Source organism: Cnephaeus nilssonii, assembly GCF_951640355.1.
Source record: "Cnephaeus nilssonii genome assembly, chromosome: 7".
Taxonomy (NCBI): domain Eukaryota; kingdom Metazoa; phylum Chordata; class Mammalia; order Chiroptera; family Vespertilionidae; genus Cnephaeus; species Cnephaeus nilssonii.
Genome location: NC_137078.1, coordinates 88,083,100 through 88,100,604, shown reverse-complemented (window position 1 = coordinate 88,100,604; position 17,505 = coordinate 88,083,100). Strand labels below are relative to the sequence as shown.

Sequence of the window (17,505 nt, the reverse complement as noted above, 5' to 3'; positions counted from 1 at the left end):
CAAAAAAATTGGCTTTTATCAATTAAAAATACAAAAAGGTAATAACTGCAAATTATTGACGTCTAGCCTGTGCAGATTTAATTTTTCTTTCATTCCCAGTGTGGCACACGTTTCCCCCAGTTGGCTGGTTGTGTGGAACTTGATTCCTGTGCCTCTGCCTATGATACAGCTCAGGTTGCTAATCTGAAGAAGCAGATCAGCAGCCAGCAGTAAGTGTGTCAAGCCTAGAAATGCTAGACCAGCTGGGAGGAACTTTACAGACGTTAGCTTCAGGTGGGGAAACTGAGTCCTGGAAGGTTACATGCCTCCTCCAGGGTCACAGAGTTGGCACCAGAACTGAGTCTAGAACCCCATGACTAAATCATGCTAAGTCCCTATTCTGATCTTAAAATTCACCCTTTCTACTGAAAATGCAATCCTCAGACTGCGAAATCAACTTCTGAAGAAAGATAAATTACCTAACACGTTTTCCAGCCAAACTTCTTAATGGGGATAACCTGACAGCATTGATCTATTTTGGAAAATATCCCTTGGGTTACTTCGGGCAAATGAGGGATGGTGTGGGATGGTATAAATGCCCGTCAGTAATTGTTTAGAGCAGTTCCGGGAGGACATTCAACTGGAATAACCCTGGCAATAGGGAAAGTGTGGCGTGATGTTGACTTGTGACCCTTCCCTGGGGAGCAGCTGTGTCAGGAGACCTGACAGAGCTTCTGGAACACAAAGTCTCCAGTCTGTGCTCCCCGTCACTGGGCAGGGAGACTAACTACTGTGCCTGGGAGATGACCATCAATGCTATATTCCTTATTGTTTTTGAGATTTTGTTTCAATTGGCGAAGGTAGATAAGTAAATAAGGCTGCTCTTTGGTTTGCTAAGAGAGGCCAGGGAACATATTTAGTAAGTACTAATAACTGTGGTGGGGCCCTGGGGATTTAGTGCTTCATAAAACATGTCTGTCAGGACTTAGTCTGTGGAGCTGGCAATCCCAAGGAGAGATCGCCATCGCCTTCCAGAAATCCTTGGTTCTGTTGGTATGTTGTTTAGGGTATTGCACAGATCTCATCAGAGCACACTGATTGCTGCCTGCCTATAAGTCTGTAGAGAAAGGTGTCTTCTGAGTCTCACATGGCAGCCATCCTTGGTCTGACCTCTAGTGCCACTCGCCAAAGTACCATCCAGCAGACCCATTCTGTCCTTTCTCACTCTGTTCCCGGAGTACAAGCCTTTCTCAGAGGCTCTGTCCCTCAAATATCTATGGCTGCTTCTGCCTTTGAACTTTTGGACATGTTTTCTCCCTTATTTAGAATGCCCCTTCCTCCCCTTCGTTTCTCCAAATCCTGCCCAACCGTGTTAAGGCCCAACTCAGTTCCCATCTTCTCTCCTCAAAACTCATGTGGCATTCTACCCATACCATGCTATGGATGATATAACTACAATTCAGCCTACTGGTGAAGAGTGGACTCTGGAGTTAGCCTGTCTGTGTGACCTTGGCCAGAAGCTTTCCTGAGTCTAGATTTCTTCATCTTTAAAAATGGGAATAATAATTGCACTTAGCCATAAGTTGTGTAGAATGAAAGAGTTCATACTATTAAAACCCATAGAGATCAATCAAAGGACTTGTATGCATGCATATAAGCATAACCAATGGATGCAAAACTCTGGGGGGTGGGGGCATATATGGGAGTGGGGTGTGGGGAGGGCATTGGTAAGATATGTACACATATAATACCTTAATAAAAAAATGAAAAAAAAAACAAAAAAAAAACCCATAGAACAATGCCTGGTACATAAGTTCTCATTAAATATTAGTTATTATTCCTTCTAGCATGTATGTAGTCATGGCCTTACTTGTGTTGGTTAATAATCTTAAGTATTTATTGGCCCCTAGTGAAATTTTAAAGTGCTCTCATGAAGAAAGCGGCTTGATTTTACACTTTTTTGTTGACCTTTTCTAGCCATACATGTGCATATAATAGTTCCCCAATACATGAAGCTAATGCTGTATTAAATAAAGAAAATAGGTGGAACAGAAGTAAGGAATTGAAGAGAAAATATAGGCTTCAGTTCACAGATGGTGTTTTCTTATGATTCTTAGAGCATACAATTTGTTCTTTTTTTCTTTCCTTGTCATGAGTCTAATGAGCTCTTCTGTCACACTCACCAGAGTATGAACATCATTTAGCAAGGATGCTAGAAATTTCAGGAGGTTGTTTCAGACACTCTTTTCTTCTAGGCCTGTGCTGGGATGGAATCTCAGACAGTAGATTCTGATCTATCAGAATATCCCAAAGCAGGTGGGTCCTGAGCTGGGTGTTACTAACATACCTCCCTTGCTGAAGGGCATGGGCAATTCACCATTAGGGAGGGGACCTTACCCTTCAGCCACCCTCTCTTTGCCTTTCCCTCCTCCTCTGTTAGCAGCTTAAATGCTCACAAGCACCATCTTTACCTGTCAGTGTTCACAAACATTTGGGGGAAATCGGAGGTTACCTTCTGGTGGGAAGAGATGGGGACCCAGGCAGAAGCTTTCAATAAAGAGCCAATTGCAGATAGGAGTTGTGGTGATGGCAGGAGCTGCCAGAGGGGTCCTCGGCCATTCACCCAGCAGTCTGGGACTTTAGCCAGGGTCTCCACAGAGCCCCTTGGGTGCCCTCTCGTGATGAAAATGCTGTGTTTCTCCTTCTCCTAGGCTGGAACAAGACATTAAAAAATTAAAGGCTGACCTGCAGGCCAGCAGGCAAGTGGAACAAGAGCTCCGCAGTCAGATCAGCTCCCTCTCTAGCACCGAGCGAGGGATCCGCTCAGAAATGGGCCAGCTCCGGCAGGAGAATGAACTGCTGCAGAACAAGTATGTGCACCTATCAGGCCTTTTATGAGCCATGTGGCCTCACTGCTTCTTTTGTTTCCAGGGATTGGAGCATTAGATTCATGGTGACAAAGGGACCGAGCAGAGAGGTTTTTAAATAAAATGTATAAAATGTTTAATTTAATACCAGATATCCAACATATTATAAAATCTGTAAGAACCTCTTTCATTTCAACAGAAGTTTATTAATATTGCTATTTTGTCTTCTCTCATTTAATGACTTCTCTTAATTTAAAATAGTTATCAAGCTTTTATGATAATATACGGAAAGTTGACAAGAAATATTTCTGCCACAATTCGAAGTTCTTGCTCCTTTGAGTGAAAGTTTCCAGAGCATTGGACTCTATTTACTTTGATTTCCAAAACTAAATGACATTGAACTTTGATTTTACTTGAAGAGACAGGCAAAAAGCCAGCTCTTCTGTGTGAATTCTTATGCTTTCTATTAATTCATTCTGGAATTATTTCTTGACTCAATATGGGTCTGTCCTTTTTTTTTTTTAATTTCTTCACACTGTGTGTCTACAGTAGTGATTAATACTATAGGCTTTGGATTTTCTGGGCTTGCCCCATTGAAAGAGTAGTTCTTCAACATTTTTAAGAAATGTAACTCAAAAGTTCAAGCATTATAGGCAAATAACCTCTCCACTGCTTCTCACCCACATATGTGATGGCTGTAGCATTGATACATAGAGAACATCTCACCCTTATTGATATATTTAGGTAAACTGACCTCATATTGTTATGTTAAGCTGGGGGGTGGTTGTAGGCAGGGAAGGGAATATGGCTGAAGTTTCCATTGAAATGAAGCATCCTGTGACCCTACAAGATCTAGTTTGGGATACTCTAGAGAAACCGTCGCACAGCTGGAAAGGAAAGTCAGCAACATAATTATATTCAGGCAAAGAAAGACATTCCCCCACTCACCCTTTACCTCAGTTTCAGTGGGGCTGCTTCCATCAGCTGTGCCTTGGTCAGACTGAAGTTCTTTCAAGGTGCTTTAGGCACTTGAATTAGTTCTGCTGTTGTATTTCCCTCTGATAGAAACTTGTTTTACCCTATTTTCTGAATGACCTTCTGTAGATAGAGCAGAAGCTAGGTCTGTATCTTATATGGCAGCTTGCTTATTGGTATTTAGAAATTGTTAAATAATTATGACAGTGTGTTCTACCTGGGCATTCTGGGAGTTGACATTTATGTTTGCTGTTCAAACCTCTTTTTTACTTTGGCCTTAAAATGACAAAGAGGAGCCATGTTTTTCCAGGGTTCATAATGGGTATTGTAATTGTAAAACTCTGTGTGATAATCATTTCCATATAGGTTACATAATGCTGTGCAAGTGAAGCAAAAAGACAAGCAGAATATCAGCCAGTTGGAAAAAAAGCTAAAAGCTGAGCAGGAAGCCCGAAGCTTTGTAGAAAAGCAGTTAATGGAAGAGAAAAAGAGGAAGAAGTTAGAAGAAGCTACTGCTGCCCGGGCTGTTGCATTCGCCGCTGCATCTAGGTATGTCCGCATCACCTGAGTGCTTAATCTATGGTTGGCTTTCCTTGTACCGAGACAGCCATGGGAATTTGATGCCTTGGGCAGGATTAGAAATACAGTAGTCTTGCATGGATGGATTGCTTTTAATTATGGTTTTATTAGCTGGCTTAAACTCCATCTGTGCAAGTTTGCACTCTCTTATACCCAACTTCATCCTCAGTGATCTCCATAAAATGGGGGGAGGATATCACTATGCCTCCCACACCTGGGAGGCAAAGAGCTGCTCATAAAAGGGCTTCCAGCTCTAGCTGGTTTGGCTCAGTGGATAGAGCATCGGCCTGTGGACTGAAGAATCCCAGGTTCGATCCCCAGTAGGGGGCATGCAGGAGCAGCCAGTCAATGATTCTCTCTCATCCTTGATGTTTCTATCTCTCCCTCTCCCTTCCTCTCTGAAATTGATAAAAATATTTCTTTTAAAAAAAGAGTTTCCAGTCACTTTCTTCCAGACTGATAATTACTAAACACTTTGAAAGAACCAACCTAGAATTTTGTACTCTTTACAGAACCATCACTACTCCCTACTCTTTGGTGTGTGTTTCTGAAGTTTTTATCTTAAAACTAGAGGCCCAGTGCACGAATTCATGCACATTGAATGGAAATTCATTAGAAGAAATATTTTAATACTGCTATTCGCCCTTTCTCTATAATAGAAGTGTCAACCAAATTCACGATTGACAATGACAGATGGAAACACCCGATTGGCGCCAGGGAGAGCTTTATATATATAGATAAACTTGCTTAATTAGACTTGCTTTCTGATTTAGCTAAACTTTTTCCAGCTCAGTGAAGCACTCCAACTTCTCTTTCAGGTAATAGTTAGCAACACAGCAGTAAATATCAACACGAAGCAGATTATTATTGTAGATCACGCAGGGAAAACAAAGGGTAAAATATTTAACTGCAGCAGTGTTTGTATTCTGTGCAGTGAGAAAACCTGAAGTAATTTTCAAGGCCAACCATTTCTTACTTCTTTTCAGTCGGGTCAAGTTTCTAAGCTTTCTAAATCTGCATTTTCTGGCTAATGAAAAGAAAATAGGATTCCACCAAGTCTCCTATCTACCTACTCCAGGACTTCTGTGAGGACCAAATGAGATGAGGCATGGGAAAATGCTTCACAGACATTTGGTTAAAGTGTGAAATGTTTCCACCTGGCTATAAAGCAAGTCCTATTCCTGGGCTGAAGAAACTCTAAGGAGGCTAGTCACTAGGGAGAGGAAGGTGGGCGTTGCTACATGACGTCATTACCCGGCGCCCACGGCCACTGTTTCCAGGCTGGGCTGGGCTGTGGACCGCATTTTATGCTGTGGGATCTCGGCAGTGTCAGCTGCGATTTGGTGGGGTGTCGCTTTAGGGTGGTGGTGGGGCCTGTGTCCCACTTGGGGGAAGCCAAGTATTGCTTTGTGGGCATCAGGTCCATGGTGTCGTTTCTCTGTCAATGGCCAGTGCGCATCATGGCAGCTCCTACGTTGAGTGTCTGTCTCCCTGGTGGTCAGTGCGCGGCATAGCGACCAGTCGGATGGTCGGACACTTAGCATATTAGCCTTTTATATATATATATATAGATGGAAGAGAGGTAAAATCTTGGTTCCCAAGTACTATGTACTAACTCTCATGTCTTTGTTGGATATCAGCAAATTGTCAAATGAGCTGGAGAAGATGGGGGGAAAGGAAACATAAGTCACTCTTAGATATCATTGAACTTGTGGAGTGATGCAAATTAGGGTCCACTTCCTATACCATTGAAAAGTATGCAAATATTCCAAACTTGATATGTAACTGCTATCTGAATATAAGCAAGGAGAGAAAATAGTTAAGAGCCTCTGTGTTTGTTTTTGGCTTCTACTTCACTTTTTTTCCTTTGTTTTCTTGACTAGTGAAGTCATTTGCATGGTAGAAGTCAGTTACGGGTTTACAGATGCAGAGTGAGGGTAAATTATTATTTATTTCATTTTAAGTTTCTATCGTCATTTGTATCTGTGTGGTATAATTCTACTGGCATTCTTTCTTGAGTTTGGCTTTTTTGTATTTGGTGTGTTAATAGCCTTCTTTTGGGTTCTGGCATTTGCAGAATAATTGATCAATCCTCAGCTTACCTTTTAGGAAATAACAGCAGGAGAGGACTCTTTCTCCTGTGTTATCCTGTCTCGCCCCAGCAGACTCTGTACTGCAGATAGCTGAGCTCACTTGGCTTAGCAGCATCTATATAGACACACAAGACCCTTTATTAGTCTGCCTAACCCTAACCTAATCTAATGTGGACTTTTTGGTTTGTTCATTGTTTGAAGATTTGCAAGCATTTCTGAAGCACTTACACTTGCAGGAGATTTTTCTGAATAATAATCTAGTGTGGCCTGTGCTGTCCTTAATTCATCTACCACCTACCCCCCCCCCCTTTTTCTTCCCCCAAAATCCACTGAGAAGTATATGACAATTCCTTAACCATGTTGTGTAGTGCCTCTTATACCTGAGAATCAGTAAGTTGGTTTTCTTCTCTACTCTAAATCCCTTTTGTTTCCAGTTAAGCTTATTTGTTTTGTTTTGATCTTACCCTTAGATGGTCCTTATTTGCCATCACTTGTGTAGAGGTCGTTTCTATTCTTAATGAAATCTCAAGCCTTTGAGTCTCTCACTGGATCTATATTTTTGTGTAGGCAAGACACCTACTTTCTCCATCAGGCTGTTTCTGCAATCTTGCCATCATCTTTTGTAGTTTATCCTTATTGTAGCCTTGAGAAGCCACCTAATGCTGCTCCCTTCTTCTGTTTACTCCAGGCCTGTGGCAACCATGATTAAAGAAAGGTGAAAGTCTCAAGGCGTAGTCCCTCAAAAGTGAAAAAAAATTCTGGTTCACTGCCCCCTGCTGGGCTTGTCTGGCTCTGCCTTGCTCAGTTTGTGTGCATTATCTCAAGTCAGGGTGGGAAGCTTGTTGGGAAACCTCCATTTTTATCCCAGTTCTGTGACCTACAAACTAGGTGACCATGAACTAGTATTCTATCTTACTTACTGGTATAAAAGTGGATAATATACCCTATCCCCATAAAGAAGGTAGTGTGGGTGAAGTACCTCTCTTGGTGCCTGGCTCATATTAGATATCCCGTTAATGATAATTATTTTTAAAGAGTTTGTTGAAATTATCAAAGAATAGAGAGAATACCAGACAGCCAATACCTGACTGACTTCGGAGTATAGAGAAATACCAATCCTGCAATATAAGTAAACCAATAGTCTTGTAAGTCCCCTTATTTTCTTCTCTTCTTTTTCAAAAGGGGAGAGTGCACCGAAACCTTACGGAATCGGATCAGAGAATTGGAGGCAGAGGGCAAGAAGCTCACAATGGACATGAAGGTGAAAGAAGACCAGATCAGAGAACTAGAACTGAAAGTTCAGGTAATGGGAGAACCAAAGGCTTTCTCGTACTTGAATTCTTCTTCTACGTTGATTGGTGACCTATGATATAATGTGGAAATGGTGCTTTTTGATACAGGCAAATCCCATTGCATCTGAAAATCTCTGTGACAAGAGGAAGCTCTAATCTTGTCCAGCTCATTGATGTCATATTTAATTTAGTCAGATTCTAATGCAAGCCAGAAATGTTGATGGTCCTTTGACATGTTTTATACCAGAATTTGAATTACTGTAGATTCATTTTATTTTTTTAGGTTATAGGCCAGATTAGTGTCCTTTGGGATTTATACATCTCTTATCAGCCCTAACCGTGTCTCCATCCCCAGGGAATTGACCATTCTAGGTTGCTCTGAGCTTTTCCAGATTGCAGTTCTGTGCAGAACATTGCGAGGAAAGCTGCCAGTGCTGTGAACGTAGCCCATTTTGGGAGCCATGTGTACTGTGGCCAAGTATTTGGCATTGGCACTTCAAGGGAACATTTAAAATGAATGTCATATATTATAAAGTTACAGTAATTTGACTCACGTGGAACTGGTAAGAAATTACTGGCATGTCAGTGGAGTAGAATAGATGACCTAGAGACAATACCTAAAGTGTGCGGTAAAGGTGGCATCAGAAATGGATGGGAATGGTGAGGAAAAAACAATAAAATTAGAAGGTCATCTCCATCATACACAAAAAGAAATTCCAGATGAAGAGTTGAATGCAGAAATAAAAAGACGTTTTATTTTAAACTAGGTGAAAGTATAGTAGAATTTCTTTAATCTTGAAATGGGAAGACTTTCTAAACAAAAATAATGGAAGAGGTAATGGAAGGAGACTAAACTTTGGGTGATGAGCACACAATGCAATATATAGATGATGTGTTATAATACTGAAACTTATATAATCTTATTAACCAATGTCAGTCACCCCAAAATTAAATAAGTTAAAAATTACATTGCAGTCAAAAATATAATGGAAGAAATCACAAAGCAAAAAATACAAAATATAAATGAGAATAATCAACTGGGGGAGTATAGATATTGTAACAAATATAAATAAGAAATGAATACTCTAATATATAAATAATTCATAAAAATTGCTAAGCTCAAATATACAGAAAAATAGGCAAAGGATGCCAATAGTTAATTCACAGCAGAAATGGAAATGGCTGATAAGAACATATTACTATATCCTTATTAATCACAAGACATAGATTAAAATTGAGTATCATTTGTATCCTGTGAAATTAGCAAAGAATTTTTAAATGATAATATCAATCTGAGTGAGCCTGCAACGAAGCAGGCCTCAGACATTGCTGGGGAAGTGTAACTTTCTGGAAAGGGTCATCTACTTTTTAAGTATTTCTCTTGTTAGGACTTCAACCTAAGGTAAGTATTTTTTTAAATCTTATTGATGATATATATACAGAGATGTTCATCATGGTGGTAATATAAATGCAAAAAAAAAAAAGGAAACAATCTTAACAATAGGTGATTCATTTAATAAATTATGGTACATATATATGTGTGGGAGTATTATGCAGCCATTAAGAATTATATTTTCAAAGAACATTTGAGATTATATAAGTTTTTTTAAGTTATACAAAACTGAACATATACTGTTATCTCATTTATGTTAAAAGATACACATGTGCTTAAAAGACTAAAACAATATGTATCAAATTTTCACAATGTTGGGATTTTGGGTGATTTTCGTTTTTTTCTTTGAACTTGAATATATTTTAAAATTCTCTATAATAAGTATGGATATCTCTTTTAAAATGAAGAAATTAAAATATCTCTACACATATATTCATTGGTTACATTACCAGATGTTTTAAGTGGACTTATTCTGCAGTGTGCCCTATTAAAATAATTAACATTTTTACAATTGTTAGTGCAAATTGAGAGTAGAATTTTGGCAAATTTGATTACAGTATTACAGCAACATTTGCAACTGGCAGCCAGGAAAACGTTCTTTTTGGTTCTGAATTAAGCTTGTAAGACAGTGTCTTATTTGGAGACAGAAAAACCCAACTTAGTCAAATTTATCTAAAATGTTTTTTTATGTGCACATTACCATACAAATACATTTTGCCCTCTAAGTGGTGAGGTCTAAACCCGTAGAATACTAGCATTCTGTGTTCTAGGGGCCAGGTCAATAATAGCGGGATTTTATTTGTGATTTCAGGCTAATTTGTAGACATCGATGCCAAAATTATCTTGTAACATTGCTGCTTTGATGATATTGATAGGAGCTTCGGAAGTATAAGGAAAATGAGAAGGACACTGAGGTGTTAATGTCAGCTCTCTCAGCCATGCAAGATAAAACACAGCACCTGGAGAACAGCCTGAGCGCAGAAACGAGGATCAAGCTCGACCTGTTCTCCGCACTGGGGGACGCAAAGCGGCAACTCGAGATCGCCCAAGGTAGGAGGACAGCGGGCCCCCAGGGGAGGTGGTGTGGCTGAGAATGCACAAGGACGCAGAGCATTTCCGTTTTCTCCTTAGTGGTTTAAGTGCCCAGCATACAGTTTTGTTGAATTAGAGAACTGCAGAGTCACTCAGAGGTGCTGGTGCAGCAGTACTTATAGGGTCTGTGGGAACATAGAGAGAGGCAGGGACGAAGCCAGCCTGGGGAGTCAGAGGGCTCAGGGAAGCTGATGTCTGAGCTGGGTCTTGACTGATGAGAAAGGGTTAGCCCAGTGAAGAAGCAGTAGAGAGGAGTGAGGACTAGAGAGGCATATAACAAGCAGCAGCTTGAGCGAGGCCAGGGAAGCTAGGAGGGCCTGATGTGTTCAGAGCTGCAGCTGGCTGTGCTTGGCTGGAGAGAAGGTTACAGTCGAAGTGGTGAGAGCAGAGTCTGGAGAACTGGCTGTTCACTCAGCAGGTATTTATTGAGACCTACTGTGTGCCAGGCCCTGTGAGAATCCCTGAGGGACCAGACAGTAACAAACATTTTGGTCTTAGGGACCCCTTTACACTCTTAAATCATTGAGTACCCCAAAGATGTTTTTATAAAAACTGGATTATATCTGTCAACATTTGTCTATTAGAAATGAAAAGTTCAAACATGTATTTCATAATTTATTTTAAAATAACATAAACATATTGTTAACATAAATAATATCTTTATGAAAAATATTTTCAAAAAATTTTAATGAGAAAAGTGACATTGTTTTACATTTAGCAAATCTCTAGTTTCTGGCTTAATAAAAGATAGTTCCATTCCCATCTCTTTCTATATTCAATCTGTTGTAATTTTGCTTGCCATGTTGTTTCTGGAAGACTCTTTTATGTCCATGAGGGAATGAGTGTGAAGAAGGCAAATCATGCCTTAGTGCTATGGACCCTGTGGATCCTGTGATAGGGCAGGCCACAGCCTACTGCCCTCAGATAGAGGCAGAGGGCTTGAAAGGGGAGGAGATATCGGGTGGCTTCATGAGGGAGGGGACTCAGCTTTGAAGGATGAATTCTGAGAGCAGAGAATGGCAGGGAAGAACATTGTTACCTGAGGGAATAGTGTAAGTGAAGGAAAGAAAGTGTTGGGAATGTCCAGGTGAGCAGACCAGTGACCTCAAGTTGGGGGACCTAGAAGAAGAGAGTGGGAGATCAGGAGGACCATGAATGAAGCCATCCTAGAGAACTTACGTCCTTGGTTTTCAGGAGGAAGGGGTGAGATGTTCTGGCTGTTGTTTTGGAAATCTCTTTCCAATAGCTGTGTGAAAGATGGGTTTGAAGACAGCGGAGGCAGAGAGGTCATTTAGGAAGCTTTCACTGTCCTAGCTAAGAGTGGTGAGTGGGGGAGCAGGATGTCCAGACGGGAGGGAAGGATAAAGGTGCCAGAACCAAGAATGAAGAACAGGAAGGTGTGAGGAATGAAAAGAGAGAGTGAGTTTGGTTTGGGATGTTTCCATTTGGAGTTGCTTCCTGGACACCCAGGTAAAAAGAGTTCATCAGTCATTGGGAGTTTGGGGCCTAAACTCCAGAGAAAGACCAAACCCCCCGTGGGTGGGGGGTGGGATATAGAAGTTACGAGAAGTTAGTGAAGCCATAGAGGGGCTTGGAATGGCCCAGGTGGTAGAGCAAAAAGAGAAGGGAGTTGAGAAGCGGGCTTATTAATCTGTGGACTCAGGGAAAGCATTTAAAAAGAAGGGTCCTGGGATCCTGCTTTAAAGCTGAACTTCTGATCATACACTGGCTTTCTGCCTGCTTGGCCCAGCTCCCTGAGAAGGGGCCACCTCTCTCTGTAGCACCCCGTTTACTCCGATTTGCAAACGTGGAAGAGATTTCCCCCTGCAGTGAAGCAGCATCTGGTCTCCAAGTAGCTGAGGGGAGCTTGGCTTGTCAGCCCAGGAATTCTTCTAAAGCAACAAAGAAGCAGAGAGAAATGTCTTTTTCAAAAGCTCTGGGAATGTTTGCATATTACTGATTAAAGAAATCAAATTTAAATCTGTGTAGAAGAAAAAAGATCCAGTGGCTCATATATCAGATGCCGTAGGTATTTCATTCACCTGAGGCTAATTGTTAAAAGGGAAGGAGGATTTTGATGCTTGCTTAAAGCTGAGGAGACATGAAGGAAGTCCCAGGGAGCAGGTTCTTTCTATGGCTCTTTGCTGCTGCCTTTCCCACTACTTCCCTTCACTGCCATGCTCAGAATATTCCAATAAGAACCCAATTTTGTAATTCAAATCAAACCCCTGTGTTGCTTTTCTCCTTCCTACTATCTATATCATTTGATTCATCCTGGTTTCAAAATTACTTTCATCTCTGCTGCATCCTTTTAAAAACTATGCCACCATGGGCAGCTACGTTTTAAATATGTTACCATCTTCCACAGGACTCAGAATGAGTACGACTCAAATGCATCCTCCTTCTTTTCTAAGCATTTAAGTTTCTGAAGTGCTGCTCCTAAGTGTTCTTCCTCTCGTGGACCAGGGAGCTTCAAAGAATGATGGAAATTGCATGGGCTTTGGAACGAAGGGTCCTGGGTTGACATCCTGCTCTACCTGTTAATAACTGGGCAGGATGCATAACTTGCAGCGCCTCAGCTTTGTACTGGGCTGGCACTAGGGATACCGTAATGAGAGAAAAAAAGTAGATAGTCCCTGTCCTCATGGAGCTCATGGCCCAATGGAGAGATGATGAACACAAGTCATCACCTAAGTGAATAGTTACAAGAGAGGTGGAAGAATGTGTAGGCAGGAGTGCAGACTTGAGCCAGACTGCATAGATTTTAATTCTGGCTGTTTGTTACTCAGCCTCTGTATGCCTGTTTCCTCATCTATAAAATGGATTATGCTGATGATAATTTCTGCCTGATAGGGTTGTTGTGATAAATAAATGAGTTTGTATATGGGAGTACTTAGAACAGTGTCTGGAACATACGTGTTAGCTAATATAATTATTACTAGAGGCCCGGTGCACGAATTCATGCACCAGCAGGGTCCCTTGGCTTGGCCTGCGGGATCTGGCCGAAACAGGCTCTCCGACATCCCCCAAGGGCTTCTGGATTGTGAGAGGGCGCAGGCCAGGCTGAGGGACCCCATCAGTGCACGGGGCTGGGAAGAGACACGGGAGGTTGGCCAGCTGGGGAGGGACTGCAGGAGGCTCCAGGGCATGTCTGGCTCAGTCCTGATAGGCTGGACCCCAGCAGCAAGATAAACTACCAGTCAGAGCATCTGCCCCCTGGTGGTCAGTGCACATCAGAGTGACTGGTTGACCAGTTGACTATCTGCCCGCCCCCCCCCCCCCCCCCCCGGTGGTCAGTGCACGTCATAGCAAGCAGTTGAGCCACCTTAGCATATATCATTAGCATATTACGCTTTGATTGGTTGAATGGACAACTGGACACTTAGCATATTAGGTTTTTATTATATAGGATCATTATTACAAAAAGTAAAGTGATAGAAATGAAAGTTTAGAATGTGTTGAGAATACGAGTTGAGGGGATAGGGTTTGATTTAAATGGGAAAATTAGGGAAAGCTTTGTAAGGAAGTAGAAATAGAAACCCCAGGAGTTAACATAGAGCAAGGGAAATAGCCCTGAGGCAAGAAAGGAAAAAGTCCTGAGGCAGGCATCGCTGCTTGGATGAGAAACTAAGTGTAGCCGAAACCGGTTTGGCTCAGTGGATAGAGCATCGGCCTGCGGACTGAAAGGTCCCAGGTTCGATTCCGGTCAAGGGCATGTACCTTGGTTGTGGGCACATCCCCAGTAGGGGGTGTGCAAGAGGCAGCTGATCGATGTTTCTCTCTCATCGATGTTTCTAACTCTCTATCCCTCTCTCTTCCTCTGTAAAAAATCAATAAAATATATTAAAAAAAAAAAGAAAGAAACTAAGTGTAGTGAGGGAGGGTGTCAAAGGCTCAGCCCATGGCAAACTGGGCAGTCAGTTTGAGTCACTTGAGCCCCCAGTGCAGCAGCCACAGAGCCAGAGCTCCATTTATTTTCTATATGAGGACCTGGGGCAGTTCTGAGGCCTTAGTTGTTCTGTATTTCTTGGTCTGATACCCAGAGATAGTCCACCCTCCCAGAAAAATATTGCAGCTCAAGAGGGAGAGCCATAGTTTGAAATCATTCCCTCTTAGGCTGCCATTGGTGACTGCCGTGCTCAAAACGTGGCTCCTGGAAATTAACCTCTTTGCTTAGTCACACCTACATAGACAGAATCCCTTTCACTGTGAAACATGGCCCTCAGGCCAAATCTGGCCTGCTGCCTGTTCTCGTACCATCCATTGGCTGCGAATGGTTTCTGTATTCTCCCATGGTTTGAAAACACACACACAAACATGACAAAGACAGTATGTGGCTCACACACCTAAACTATTTACTATCTGGCCCTTTACAGGAAAGTTTGCCTCCCCTTACAAACCCTGACATCAAAGCTGAGTCACACCCCCTTAGGGCTGGCCTAGGAGGGCCTTGTGTTGGGTTGGGTTAGCCCTCCCTTCTCACTGATGGTGGGTCTTTGATCTTCCAGGACAAATTCTTCAGAAAGACCAGGAAATCAAGGACCTAAAACAGAAGATAGCCGAAGTCATGGCCGTCATGCCCAGCATAACGTACAGTGCCGCCACCAGCCCCCTGAGCACGGTTTCCCCCCACTACTCTTCCAAATTTGTGGAGACCAGCCCCTCTGGACTCGATCCCAACGCCTCTGTTTACCAGCCCATGAAGAAGTGAAGACCAGCTGTGTTTCACCCAACCATTTGGTTACCAGAAGGCATTGCAAAGGAGCATCTCTGGCAGTCAAGATAACAACAAGTTTATATTGTGTTTTGTGGGACTGTGTATGTTGTCATTTTTAGAAAGGGGGGAAAGGTAACATCCACATCTGATTAGAACTGCCCATCAGTTTTTCTTGTAAATTTTTAGAAGACCTCACAGAACTTTGCAGTTTATTTTTCTCGGCCAATGCATTAAAACCATTCTTGGATTTCAAGTAGCCAGTTTTGCCTTTTATGTAATCTTACAGTTTCCTCTTGAAGAAAGAAAAAAAAAGGGGGGTTTTGCTTCTCAATCCTCTATTTTTGTTTTGTTTTGTTCTTAAATAAGCAAAACCTGCACATTGGATCCATGTGGGGTGATAATGAAAACTTTGTTTTTAAGAGTGAAAGAGTTAAATAACCTAACACAGTTTTGATTGTATAGTTGAATTCAAGAAGGTGATTCTTGATATTACAGAAAACAACATTTGATTACCCCTCTAAGGACCAAACAAATTGAAGGAGTGTCATTTAAGCTGAGGGGAGAGACTCAGGCGATGAGACTAGATGTGTTTGAAATGTTTCTATTCCCATCAGTGTGTTTAGACCTAGAAAATTGCTAGCAGCAGTCTTGTTCACAGTGCCTTGGGAAAAGACATTTCAAGAGGAAACTTGATGATTTTAGACTATTTTCCCCCTTTGTCATCATCTATCTTCTTTCTGTATCAAGCTCACTGCGGATCCTGCTGTAAAACTGGTGGGTAGCTGGGCTGTTCCTTACCACCACGCCAGCACTTTCTTTCCTGTCATAGAAAGCACCACCGTCTAAGAGCCAGCACCTTGGGAAGGTGAGCTGGGTGGTGTTTGTGTACGTGAGACTGCAATGACAGCTAATAAAAGCTGCAGTTCTAGGTTCTTTTGTTTTTGTTTTGTTTTGTTTTCATTTCACTTAACTGTGCTTTTCACTCTTCATCATCTTATGTTTGATGATTTAAAACAAACTTGACTATTCCTCAGCTCTTGTGCCAAGGAGGGTTTCTTTTTGTTTGTTTGTTTAAAAAATTCTAAACTCAAAACTCTGCACAAAGATTTCAGTTTCAAGTGTATATTATACATTGATAGAAAAGTGTTTGCACTGGCAACTTTTGGAAGTGTTTAAGAATCAGGGTGGGGGTGGGGGGAGGGACTGGGAGAGGGAGGGGCAAAGCAAAATTGTATTTGGAAACTAGGAAAATTAAGAAACCAAATAGATTGGTTTTGCTTCCTTGCCATGGATTCTGGAAGGACATAGTTCTTCTGAAATTTCCTGTTAATTGGCATGTACGTCTCATTTAAAGAAAATTAAGTAGGACAAGCAAGTCAGCAAAATAGAAGTATTAAAAAGAATCATCCTTTTAAACACAGCTCTTATTTTGGGATAAAAAAAACTTCTAGCTTTAGCCAGGTGTGCATGTTGCTGCCATTTTGCATTTTTGAATCATCTTGTGTAATTGTCACCATGAAAGTGTTACTCAGAATTGTCATAGATTTTTTTCATCTTTGTGCAAAAACATGGAAAATTGTCACTGACTTTGTGTTGAGGTTTCCCCCATTTTGCTGCCTTTTGGGACACTATTTTCGTTAAATACTTGGTCTTGGCTGCATTTTTTTTCCCTGTGGGGTTCAAAAGAATAAACATTTTCTTACAGATAAACTAGTTTTCTGCCTTTTTAACTTTTTAGGAGGGCACAACAAGTTTGATTGTTCTGAATGAACCTTAGGTTATTGCTCTTGTTCTCTCCTCATCTCAGCTCCCTGTCAGATGGCCGTGTCCAGCAGACACAGGATTTGGGGTGAATCCATCCAGTTGGCTTCATTTCACGTCTTACTTAAGACATCTCCATTCTCATTCTCTTCCTCTCCCTCGTCCTCCCCCATCCTTCCTCTCTCCCTCCCTCCTACTCTCCCTCCTCCCTCTTACTCTCCCTCCTCCCTCTTTCTTTTTTCTTTTTAAACTAGAGGCCCAGTGCATGAATTCATGCACCAGTGGGGTCCCTCGGTCTGGCCTCTGGGATCGGGCCAAAACCGGCTCTCCGACATCCACTGAGGAGTCCCGGATTGCAAGAGGGTGCAGGCCAGGCTGAGGGACCCCACTGGTGCACGATTGGGGCCGGGGAGGGACACAGGAGGTTGGCCAGCTGGAGAGGGACTGCAGGAGGGCTCCAGGGCGTGTCCGGCCCATCTCTCTCAGTCCAGATCTGCCGGACCCCAGCAGCAAGCTAACCTACCGGTTGGAGTGTCTGCCCCCTGGTGGTCAGTGCATGTCATAGCAAACATTTGAGCAGCCTTAGCATATCATTAGCATATTATGCTTTGATTGGTTGAACAGACGACCAGACACTTAGCATATTAGGCTTTTATTATATAGGATCTTTATTGTTCAAAGTATTACATATGTCCCCTTTTTTCCCCCATTGATCCCCTATAGCCTGCCCCGCCCCCCACCCCAGGCCTTCAGTACC

General features: G+C 42.0%; 1 protein-coding gene across 1 annotated transcript in view; it reads left to right on the top strand.

Moving 5' to 3' along the window:
* The window catches only part of MACO1 (macoilin 1), a 55,787-nt gene extending 39,610 nt beyond the window's left edge, over window positions 1-16,177 (top strand). The window contains exons 7-11 of the mRNA XM_079778177.1: window positions 2,691-2,849; window positions 4,188-4,370; window positions 7,676-7,796; window positions 10,054-10,228; window positions 14,779-16,177. Of these exons, the coding sequence (XP_079634303.1) occupies window positions 2,691-2,849; window positions 4,188-4,370; window positions 7,676-7,796; window positions 10,054-10,228; window positions 14,779-14,981 (841 nt within the window). The 3' untranslated portion in view covers window positions 14,982-16,177. The remainder of the gene's footprint in view (window positions 1-2,690; window positions 2,850-4,187; window positions 4,371-7,675; window positions 7,797-10,053; window positions 10,229-14,778) is intronic.
* Window positions 16,178-17,505: the final 1,328 nt, after the last annotated feature.